Source organism: Felis catus, chromosome B2 (assembly GCF_018350175.1).
Source record: "Felis catus isolate Fca126 chromosome B2, F.catus_Fca126_mat1.0, whole genome shotgun sequence".
In the NCBI taxonomy this organism is placed as follows: domain Eukaryota; kingdom Metazoa; phylum Chordata; class Mammalia; order Carnivora; family Felidae; genus Felis; species Felis catus.
In genome coordinates this window covers 33,323,162-33,335,320 of record NC_058372.1, presented here as the reverse complement: position 1 = coordinate 33,335,320, position 12,159 = coordinate 33,323,162, and the positions used below count along the sequence as shown (strand labels likewise).

The following is a 12,159-nucleotide window of genomic DNA, read 5'->3' as shown; positions in this document are numbered from 1 at the left end:
CTTTGTAAAACCTCCTAGCAACCCAGACATTACGGTTCACTTATTCTAGTGCTGTGTTGTTGAAATTGTTATGGAAAACATAACCCATTAGGAAACTGAAAGCTGGGTTTTAGTTTGGCTGCTCTTATATGTCTTTTTGGACAAGACATATAAGCTTTCCGGATCTCACTTTCTTTTTTAGTAAAGCAGGGAGCTACTTGAAGGCAGAAGACCATTTCTTCCTCATCTTTTCCTCTTTGGATGTGGCGGTGTTGAGCAAATGGGAATGCAAGGGGGTAGACAAAATGGTCCCTACGCTGCCTTTCTCATTCTTTGATCTCGAAATGGGGCCTTCACCAGGCAGGTGTACCAAATTTACAGCAGTATTTTGCTTCCCATTTTAAAAACAGAACAAGGCATGCCAAATCCTCGTGACTTACTTAACCTTTGTTTTGAGAGGGCTGGTCTTGACAGAGTGGGTGGGAGGATATGTATGTTGCTGTCTGGACTTCTGATTGATGTTTGTATCGAGGCCTCCTTAACTTCCGAGACTTGACACTGCTGTTGCATAACAGAAACGGCACTAACAAATTGTAGTAACCATCGCCGAGGATGGCTGGTAACCAAGCGTTCACGGCACTTATCGACCTGGAAAAACAGCTCTTAAAACTTGTGCAAACAAGCCCTTCCAGGACAAGGGGCAAAGCCCTGGCCGAGAGGACTGCGTCCTGCCTGCACTTTGGTACTCGACCTTGCCATGGTCTCTTCTCCCGAACTTGTTTCCTCACCTGCAAAATGGTGGAGTTGCGGTAGACCAAGATCCCGGAGCTTCTCCCCAAACCCCGGACTTTAACTCCTCCCCTTGAAAGTGGGGGCGGAGAGAGGAGAAGGTCAGGCCAGGAGTCACCCTCAGCCGCCGAGCGGTCCCTTTCCTCTTTGCCACTCCCCGCCCCCTCGCTCCACCTCGGTGAGGTCACGCGGGAGACGTCACGAGGTTGTGACGCCACTGAGGGGCGGGACTCCGGGAGAGGAAGGGGCGGGGCCCAGGCGGGCGGCGCTTGCGCAGTGGGCGCGGCGCGGGAGGAGGCGGAGGCGGCAGAGAAGCGAGAGGCGGCGGCGGCGCAGGCGGCGGCGCTGGGGGGGGTGGGAGGGGGGGGAGCGAGAGAGTGAGTGAGTGGCTGAGTGAGTTTATCCCTATGAGGCGGTGAGAGGCCCGGGGCCTACCTTAAAGGAGCGGGGTCGCGGCGCCAGCTAGCAGCGAGCCCCCTCCCGGTCCCCGGGCCCGGCGGCGCGGCGGCGGCGGCGGCGGCTCGGTTGTGAGGAGGCGGGGAAGCGGGTGTCCGGCCCCAGCCATGGAGGGCATGGACGTGGACCTGGACCCTGAGCTGATGCAGAAGTTCAGCTGCCTGGGCACCACCGACAAGGACGTGCTCATCTCTGAGTTCCAGCGACTGCTCGGCTTCCAGCTCAACCCGGCCGGCTGCGCCTTCTTCCTGGATATGACCAACTGGTGAGCCGGCCCCATCGCGCCAGCACTGGGGCCCGCGGGGAAGGGAAGGGACACCCGAGCCCAGCGGCAGGGCGGGCCGGGCGGGCGGGCGCTGAGGGGCACCCTCTTCCCGGGGCGTGGAGGGAGAGTGGGGGAGCCTCAGGGACATGGGAGAAATTTGGGGGCTGAGCAAGAGTAGAGAGGACGTACGAGGGGAGTGGGGGGCCACGGAGTGCAGGAGGGGCGGAAGGGAGACTGGGGAGGGCTTCCCGAGGTTCTGCGGAGAATTAGGGGCCAAAGAACATGGGAAGAGGAGAAAGACTTGAGTATCGAGACCATAGGGGTGGACCTGTGAGCAGGAGGGCTGTGGTGTTGGTGAAGAGTACACAGCACAGGAAATCTGAATTTGGGGAGTGGGGGGAAAGCCTGGGGTATGGAGTTAGGGTCGAGGAAGACAGGGATGAGAGGAAACTCCGGGAGAGAATTAGGTGTTCTGTTCTGGAAGAACGTGGGGCACTGGAGAGACTTGGGAGTTAGGAGATGAGAACAGATACTATGCGCGCGCGCGTGTGTGTTGTGTTTCTTCATTCGAAGACAGGGAAAAAGGAAACATATTTTGGGGAAGGACAAGTGAGTACGGTAAGAGAGCTGACTTTCCGAAGCGTTGTGCCAGGGAGGAGTGGGATCTGCTAGTAGATCTAACGGAGGACCGGGAGTGCTTGGGGGCAGGGTCTGGGAAAGCCTTAGGAAAAGTGAAGGAAAGGAGATTATCTTGGAGGAGGGAACTTTCTGAGAGAACTGGAGCCCTGGATTCCAGAATGCCAGAATGGAGAGGGGCTTATCTGAAATAAGACTGGGTGGTTTGGGAAAATGGAGAACTTGGCTTAGGAAAACTAGGAACCAAGTTTTTTGGCTTGGAGTCTCCTTGTAGAATTGGGGCAGAAGACCATGGCGCTTAGACCAAAAGGAGTGTTTCTTGGCTTTGGATGTAGCCCTCGCTATTTTTGATAAGCAAGGCTCTCTCCTTGTTCTCTGAGGAGGGGTTGTTGAATTCACTCACTTAGGGTGAGTGGTAAAGTACAGACCATTCGACTTCTTCTGAAAAGATTTCAGGTGAAACAACTCATTTTTCTTTGGTCAGAAAGCCATGGGATGAGTGCCCTTTGCTCTCTGTGTTTGGGCATTCAGTCCCCTGACATGTGGAATCTTGTTTCTCTTGGCATCACTTATACAACCAGCTTCGCCTTTATTCCATGTCCACTGAATGCCTCAGGCAATGCCAGAAAAAAGAGGCTGTAAGCTTAGTCTTTATCCCATTTCTCATCTAGTCCTGTCTGGAATGGTGCTCGTCTTCCTTGTAGCTATGGTCACACCAAAGATGATGTGTGAATTTTTTTTCTGTGTAGCATCATTGGTGGGTCTTACTATTTTATCTTTAAACTTGTTACAGCAAGAGTGGGATTGAATTGCTAGATGTTTAGAAAACTTTTTGAGCCATTGAATGCGAGAGATAGTCTTTATAATTAAAGAAGCATTTATGATCCCCACTTATATCTTTTTCAGTCTAGGAAGAGAGGGACTACAGCCTGCAGTAGTTTTCTGAACACCAACTTATGATGTTTAAATAGTCCTTGATAGGGGCTATTGAAAACACTGAGAACAGGTATTACCCTAGTGAAATTTAGAAGTAAAGCTATATCTTGACGAGGGTTGTTCTCTTGCCTGCCAGCTTCCCACCCCCAGCTCTTTTTCTTCCTTGTTTACACTAGTTCAGCATAGGAAACTTGGCATATTGTTGCTGCCAGTTTGGTAGGGGAGGATCATTATTTCTCCCCACCCCCTTGTGAGTCGTACCATTTAAACCCTGCCCTAATAAGTTTTTAGTTCTTTAGAGTCAGTATTTATTAGTATAATTATTGTGGCTACAAAACCAGTGTAATGAATTTTATGTGTTTGAGGTGTGTGTGTTTAACATCTAAGATTGTTTGTTTTTAGGTTTTGTGAAAGGTGAGGCCCAGTGTGGGCAAGAAAAAAATAACTTAAAAATTATAGTTGCATTATAAAAATTTTATTTGAATTTTTTATAAAAAATTATTAAGCTCAATGGCACAGAGTAGCATGTATTCTAATGATGTAGCATCTCTGTATGAAACAAGGTGTGATACATTTCTGAGCAAAGTAGTGAGCCATTAAAAGATGTATTCAGGTTTTTTTTCTTTTTTTAATTTTTTAATGTTAATTTATTTTTGAGAGAGAGATTGAGAGAGTATGAGCGGGTGAGGGTGGAGAGAGAGTGAGACCCAGAATCTGGAGCAGGCTCCAGGCTCTGGGGTGTCAGCACAGAGCCCAGAGCAGGGCTCAATCCCGTGGACTGAGAGATCACGACCTGAGCTGTGGTCTGACGCCCAACCAACAGAGCCACCCAGGCGCCCCAGATGTATTCAGGTTTTAAAGCAGTTAGAAGTTAGTAGCTTCTTAGGAATGCAGGCAATTAAGTGGTAACTCAGCTTTAAGCCACCTTACTTTCTGGTTGTAAAAGTCATATTCTTTGTCTTTGATTATAAAATGAAAAATTTTTTGTGAATTGAAGGAAGTATTGAAAGCAGTTAGCCCCAGTATTATATTTTGATTTCTATTTTGACCTGGTTAAGTTCATTAGATTTTTGTTTTAAACAAATGCTCATCTTGATTAATACAATCTAGTTAAAATAAATATAGTCATGCATGTGTACTTGGTCAAAACATTTGTCTGTGTTGTTTAAGAAATATGTGGTCTAGAAATGTATTGTTTTTAAATGTCATTTAATGTCTAACTTTGTTGAGATGGTCCTATAATATAGGATGGCAAAATCTCTCAAATTGCTGTGATTAACCTGTTGAATTTGAGATGATTAACTTTACTGTGACTTCTTAAGTGCCTGCTATTGGTTGTAATAAATAACCACCATTCGGTTGTTTGATGACTGCTAGAAAATACTATGGTAAATTAAAAATCATTATTTTAAAACAAAGGCCATGAGTTTTCTAAAATGAAACTCAAGTTGGAAAGACTTTGCTTTTATTTTCAAAAGTAAGTATTAGCTTTTTAAGAAGCTGTCGAAAAACTAAGTTGAATGTTTTGGCCTTGTCAATTATCTACCCTATAAAAGATTTTTTTCCTCTAGTCTTTAGTTCATTGTGCATTTTGTAGATATTTCTAATTTTTAATTTGGAATGAAGTATTGTTTCAGCTTAAGCTTTTTTTTTTTTAATTTTTTTTTTTTAACATTTATTTATTTTTGAGACAGAGAGAGACAGCATGAGCAGGGGAGGGGCAGAGAGAGAGGGAGACACAGAATCCGAAACAGGCTCCAGGCTCTGAGCTGTCAGCCCAGAGCCCGATGCGGGGCTAGAACTCACGGACCGCGAGATCATGACCTGAGCCGAAGTCGACGCCCAACTGACTGAGCCACCCAGGCGCCCCCAGCTTAAGCTTTTTGTAGTGTTTATACCTGAGTTGGCAGCCATGCTGCTGGGATACTTAATAAAAGTAGCCAATATTCAGTTCCTCAGTAAGTACAGAAAGTGAGTAAGTGGTGTGATTAAAAAAACCCAGTATGTTAAGCCAACTGAAATGATTTGTAGATTAGTATAACTTTCTATAGGTGGCATGTCTTGCAGAGACACTATTGGACAGTGAGTATAGAACCTGGAATTCTAAAACTGGAAGTTGGCTTAAGAGATTCTCCAGTTCATTCCAGTTTTTCCTGAAGAATTGCATATAATCCTTCCAAGACAGTTTATTTTTGCATCCCTGAGGGCAGAGATTTGCATGGTACCTTATTATAGTGTTTAATTACTTTTCTAGTTAGAATTATGTCAAAACTAAATCTCTCTTACTTACCACAGTTTAAACTTTTTCATTGCTTATGCCCTCCTTGGAGATGGAGACTATCTAATAAACACCTTCCTTAAGAGGTCAGAAAGTTTCTATTAATTGAAATCACTAAAATTTTTTCACTATTTATAATTTAAACACATTCAACTTAATGGTTTCTCATCCTTTAATGTAGTCTAATAGACTGATCTTTTTTCCAGGGGAAACTGACATGATTCATAGGAGAATTTACATATGATTTTTAGAAAATTTAACATAAAACATATACCATTTTAACCAATTTTAAGTGTACAGTTTAGTGTTATGTAAGATTTCAAATTCTCTTCTGGTCCTCAAAATCATTTGTCTCTTATGTTTTTTTATTTAAAAAAAAAAATTTTTTTTTCAACGTTTATTTATTTTTTTGGGACAGAGAGAGACAGAGCATGAACGGGGGAGGGGCAGAGAGAGAGGGAGACACAGAATCGGAAACAGGCTCCAGGCTCCGAGCCATCAGCCCAGAGCCTGATGCGGGGCTCGAACTCCCGGACTGCGAGATTGTGACCTGGCTGAAGTCGGAAGCTTAACCGACTGCGCCACCCAGGCGCCCCATGTCTCTTATGTTTTTAAAGTGAGTTTTGTTCTTTAGCATTTGTGACAAGAGGCAAGTAACACTTCTAGATTTTATTTTTTTAACACTTCTAGATTTTTAGAGGGCATTAACTTAGGAGTCAGTATTGGTCTTATTTCTCAGTTATAAGTATAAATAATAGTTGACTAGCATATAGACACTGTTGATTACTTACTTGGCTGGCCCTTTGCAGTTGTGGTGTTGCAACGTTCTAGCTTACCTCTTGGTGTCTTCAGGAAGTAATATACATTTTTTGGAACATTACATGTGCCCACAGTGGATGGAACAGATGTGTTCTAGAAAAGCAACTTGGAAAAACATTTTTGTACACTCATGTCCTGCTGACTTTGTCAGCATTGTCAGAGGCACCCCACTGGATAAAATAAAGGTATAACTGATGAAGTGAAATCAGGATCTAGATGTAAAAATCAGTTGTACCTTGTATTTCATAGTACCTCCCCTGCCTGGTCTTAATCCATTTTTTCAGTCACCTGCATGGTAAATGAGTTTCTGATCCACTCTTTGGTTTATGTGTATGAGTCTAGGAAAAGCCTGGCAGCCAGACTTTTGTAACATAAATCATGATGTTAGTACTGGGTTCCTTGAAAAAAATGTGTGCCAAGCAGCAGTTTTAGGAAGAGGGTAGGGAAGGATTGCATAACACTCAGTGATAGAGTATTGTACAGTGTATAACATTTTTAAGGTTGAGAGTTCTTTGGATATTCTTCTCCACTTTTTTCTATCTTTTTTGAGTGGCACATAGAAGTTTTGGACTCTGGGTATAAAAAAAAGTTTATAAAAAGAGCATTTAGATTCATTTTAGTTTTAAAAGGAGCACAGTAAAAAGTATATTGTTGTCCTGCAGGAAGTCTTTATAAACAGTATTGCTGTGGGCCTTGTATTTCTGATCACAGATGAAGTGAAAACTAATCTCCATTGTAGCTAGGATGGGTGGAGATGGTTTCTTCACCATTTCTTATCTTCCCACTCCTTCCACACAAAATTTGTGTAACGCATAACACCAAAAACTATCAACCAGACAGTATTTAAATAAATGTATTTTGGATAGCAGATAGTGTAATACAGAAGCAGAAAACAGCCTGTATTATACTTTGTGTTCTGATAGGAAAAGAACATGTCTGAAATGATGAGAGAAAAGTTTCGGAATAATGAGGAAACATTCATATGTCAGTACTGAATTAGCTGAATTTCAGAACAGGTAGGAATGGACTGAGTCAAGTAGAAGGAATGATTCACAAAGATGGAATGACTGCTATGGGCAGGTTGCTTTCTTAGAAGTTTTGAAATGATTAGGCGATTTGAACTGATGAGAAAGTAGTGTAATATAGGTAGAGGATGTTTCCTGAGTGAAACCAGGAAGGAGCAAGTGGAGTAGAACCATCTAGAATATTGGCTTGGCTATAATGCGGTTAATGGGATCAGGAGTAACAAGACATGGAGCTTATTTTTATTTTTGGCTTGAATATTGCTGATTTTTAAAAAATTGAGGTGAAATCGACATGAAGTTAAACCATGAGAAAGTGAACAATTCAGTGGCATTTAGTGTATTCCTAGTGTTGTACAGCTACCATATATATCGAGCTGAAACATTTTCATCACCCCAAAAGGAAACCCTACACCCGTTAAGCAGTTGTTCCTCATTCCCTGGAAACCCAAGCCCTGGCAACCACCCAGGTCCATTTTCACCCTTTGCCTTTGACAACTACCAATCTGAATTTTTTTTCTATGGATGTACCTGTTCTGAATATTTCATATAAATGGAGTCATACAATATTCGTGTCCATTTGTGTCTAGTGTCTTTCAGGCTTCATCCATGTTGTATAGCATGTGTCAATACTATGGTTGAATAATGTTTCAACAAAGTATGTGTATACCACAATTTATCCATTTGCCTGTTGATGGACATTTAAGCCATTTCCAACTTCTGGCTATTGTGAATAGTGCTGCTATGAAAATATGTGTACATGTATTTGTTTGAATACCTGTTTTTACTTCTTTTGGTTATATACCTAGGAGTTGAATGTGTAACTTTTTCAGGAACCACCAAACTGTTTTCCACAGCGACTGGATTATTTTATAATCCTCCTAGCAATGAACAAGGGTTTGTCTCAGTTTCTCCATACCTTGCCAACCACTTGTTATTTTCCTTTTTTTAATTATAGCCATTCTTATGGGTATGAAGTGGTACCTCACTGTGATTTTGATTTGTGTTTCTCTAATTACTAATGATATTGAATGTCTTTTTCTATGCTTCTTGGTCAGTGCATACTTACCTGGAGAAGTGTTTATTCAAGTCCTTTGACTTTTTTTTTAGTTGGATGGTCTTTTTTGTTCAGTTGTAAGAGTTATATATTCTGGATACTAGAACTTTATCAGATATGTAATTTGCAAACATTATTCTCCATTCTATAGGTTGTCTTTTTATTTTTTTGATGATGTTCTTCATTGCACAGGTTTTTATTTTGATCAGGCCTAGCTTATCTAATTTTTTGTTGTTGCTTGTGCTTTTGGCATTATATCTAATAATCCAAGGTCATGAAGATTTACCTGTATGTTTTCTTCTAAGAGTTTTATGGTTTCACTTCCTAAACTTAGGTCACTGATCCATTTTGAGTTAATTTTTGCATATGGTGTGAGGTAGGAGTCCAACTTAATCCTGTGGAGCTTAGTTTTGATCATGTCACATGCTCTGGGACTGGCTTCTCATTGACTGCGTTAAATATATCCTTTACTTGTATTAAATACATATTTTCTTCAGAACACCCCTAAAAATTGGGCCAGGAAAGTGTGCAAGGTTTCCTAATGGGGGAAAATATTAGGGGTGTTCTATTAGGAACCAAAATTAAATGTGTATCAATTAATTTATTTATTTTTGAGAGAGAGAGCATAAGCAGGGGAGGGGCAGAGAGAGAGGGAGAGAGAGAATACCAAGCAGGTTCTGCACTGTCAGCACAGAGCCCAACACAGGGCTTGATCCACGAACCGGAAGATCATGACCTGAACCCAAATCAAGAGTCAGATGCCTAACCGACTGAGCTACCCAGGTGCCCCTAATTGTGTATTTACAAGATCAGTTTATCCTTTTCCCCATCTTACCAGCCATTCTCTCTGATTTTTCCCTGTTAATAGCTCTATTGGTCTCCCAGACATTAGGCTTGAACTGAGTTCTATCCAATGCCCTCTCTTTCCTGGACACCTCAAATCACTTGCCAAACCCTGTTCGTTTCCATTCTACAGTGCACTTTCCAACTCTTGTTTTCCATTCCTTGCACGACTACCCTAACAGGAATACTCTCCAAATTGTTTTTCTGCATCTGGCTCTCTTCCTTCCAATCCATTTTGTGGACATACCACTACCAGACCAATCTTTCTAAATCACAGCTTTGATCTGGACCATTTTTTTTTTTGGTCAGAAACCTTTAATAATGCCCTAGTTATGTACCACATAAAGAACAGGGCTTTAGCTTGACATTCAGGGCCTTCCAAAGATTGGTCCTGGTTTATCTGCCTCTACCTTTCCTGCATACCTTTATGCTGGATATCTTGCTTCTCTCTGCGCCATTCAAGCTGGTCTGCTGCTCATTTCCCACATATACTTTTGCTTTCCCAATTTTAAACTTTTTTCTTCTGCCTGGAATGTTGTTCTTCCCTTTCTTATGCCTCATGAAATCCTATTGTTTTTTTGAAATTGGGACACTAATTGTGCTGTCTTCTCTGAACATTGCTTTTTTGCTAACATTGATCACATACGATACATACCCGGGAGAGGAAGATATACCCTAACAGCCTTTGGTTCTCCCTAAACATCAGATTCAGTAAGGTGTGAGAGTAGATGGACTAAAGACTTCATTTTTAAGGAGACTTTGTGGTCCAGTGCTGTTAGAAGAAACAAGTCCTATAATCTAAGCTCTTTTTCAGGCTTTTTTGTAGATTCGGTTTGCCATGAGATGTAAATGTTGTCAGTATATGTGCCATGAAAGAAATTAAAATTTAAGTTAACGGCAAGAATATTGTTTCTGGAAGCAATTTGAGCCCTCTAAAGGTTGGCCCCATCTTGGGGTGCCTTGGGGCTCAGTCGGTTAAGTGTCCGATTTTGGCGCAGGTCATGATCTTGCAGTTTGTGAGTTCAAGCCCCGTGTCGGCTCTGTGCTGACAGCTTGAAGCCTGGAGCCTGCTTCGATTCTGTGTCTCCCCGTCTCTCTGCCCCTCCCCCACTCTCTGTCTCTTTGTCTCTCAAAATTAAATAAGCATGAAAACAATTTCAAGTAATTTTAAAACACTGTATGGACCACATGAAGCTCATCTATAGGTAGGATGTGTTCCTTGGACCACTAATTTGCAACCTCTGGACTAAAAGTGAGAAGCAAAAATCTGTTCTTCTTTCCAGATGTGGCCACTACTATCTATTTTTCTGTACCTTTTAGAAAATTTCCATGCCTGTAGAATTTTGCATGTGTATGTATACTTACAGAATTTTCTGTGTGTGTGTGTGTGTGTGTGTGTGTGTGTGTGTGTATTTTTTAAACAGCAGTGGTATTGCAATTTGAATAATTGTTCTTCCTATCCAGAGTAGTGGGTACCACAGCCCTTGTACTGAAGTAGTTGTCAAGATATTTGGATAGGATGATCAAATAGATCTATATTTTACTAAATAATAGCGTAGTGGTAGATTTTATCTCTTCAGATTTGATCTCTTCAAGTACAGTAGAATTCTTTCACTGTATTGAGCAACCAACTCTCATCCAGTAATTACATGTAATTATTAAAACTTGTTTTGCTGTATTAAGAGCAAAATGTGTTAAGTAAACTAGTGAATCCATCTGAATTTGCTTATGAGATATTTTCAGAGAACACATTTTATAAGGTTTTTTTAAAATTTATTTATTTTGAGAGAGAAAGATAGAGAAAGGGAGAGAGATAATCCCAAGCAGGCTCCACACCATTAGTGTGGAGCCTGATGCGGGGCTTGAACTCCTGGAACTCTGAGATCATGACCTGAGCCGAAATCAAGAGTTGGATGCTTAACTGACTAAACACAAGGGACCCAAAACACAAGACTGAAACTTACTGAAGAGGTTTAACTCTTACTGAATTACCTTGTGCAGATGAAACTGATACATTTTTCACTTGTAAGGGTAATTGATTTTGTGAGTGGTTTTCTCATGATTTGCCAGAGTTAATGTATGTCTTTGGAGAGGAGCAGTTAATTCCAAATCTGGAACTCAGCCCCACTGAATTGACTATGTACTGGATTTTAAAAGACTCACTTTAAAAAAATGAACAGTTGTGTCTTCTTATGTGTGAACCATGGCTCTATGAAGTGTTTCCAAGGGTTCACACTTGAATTATTGTGCTTGAGGTCAGTGATTCACAGCCTATTATGGATCAACAGCCTACTACTCAATTGATTGAATGATACACAGTGTGCTTCTAAAATGCTTTCTGGTCAGGATTTATTTTCTGAAGTAAATTTTGCTTTTTAACTAAAAAAAAACTTTGATAACGGACTTTGGGACAGTAGAAATCATTGGCTGAGGGATGGGGTTTTGCATACAGCTATATAACTGGGAACCAACTGTGTTTAAACTTTTTTTTAATTTAAAAATAATTTTTATTATGATATAAAATTTTATTGTGACTTAAATCATTGCAGATAAGCTAGAAAGTGCCAGTAAGCAAAAAGAAAACAAAAACAAGCCATACTCACAGGAGCCAGAGATAAACAATTTTAACCCTTTCATCTGTATTTTTCTAGAACATACTTGCATGTGTTTGTGTGCATACCTGTGTTTGCTTTATGAAAGTGGAGTATTTGCTGTATTCCATGTACTGTTTCAAGTGATTACTACATAATTTAATGCTCACAATAATTTTAGGAAATAAATACAGTTATTCTTACTTTACAGAAAAGGAAAAGAGGCTCAGTAAGGTTAAGTAACTTACGTAAAGTTACATGGGTAATAAGTGGTAGAAATAGAACTCAGATGTAAGTAGTCTCGGACTAGAGTCTGTGCTCCTGATTGCTGTGTTTTATACACTTGGTGGGTTTCTAGGGCTGCCATAACAAATTACCACAAACTGGGTGGCTTAAAACAAAAAGTTATTCTCTTACAGTTCTGGAGGCTAGAAGTTGAAATCAAAGCATCAGCAGGGCTCTGCTCGCTCTGAAGGTTCCTAGAGAAG

The 12,159-nt window shown here is 41.2% G+C and overlaps 1 protein-coding gene across 2 annotated transcripts in view; it reads left to right on the top strand.

Moving 5' to 3' along the window:
- Nucleotides 1–1,128: 1,128 nt before the first annotated feature.
- Nucleotides 1,129–12,159, top strand: part of ILRUN (inflammation and lipid regulator with UBA-like and NBR1-like domains) — a 95,565-nt gene continuing 84,534 nt past the window's right edge. The window contains exon 1 of one of the 2 annotated variants that reach the window (XM_023253872.2): nt 1,129–1,489. In XM_023253872.2, coding sequence (XP_023109640.1) covers nt 1,332–1,489 — 158 coding nt within the window. In that variant the 5' untranslated portion in view covers nt 1,129–1,331. The remainder of the gene's footprint in view (nt 1,490–12,159) is intronic. The other variant, XM_023253871.2, reaches the window with a different exon arrangement.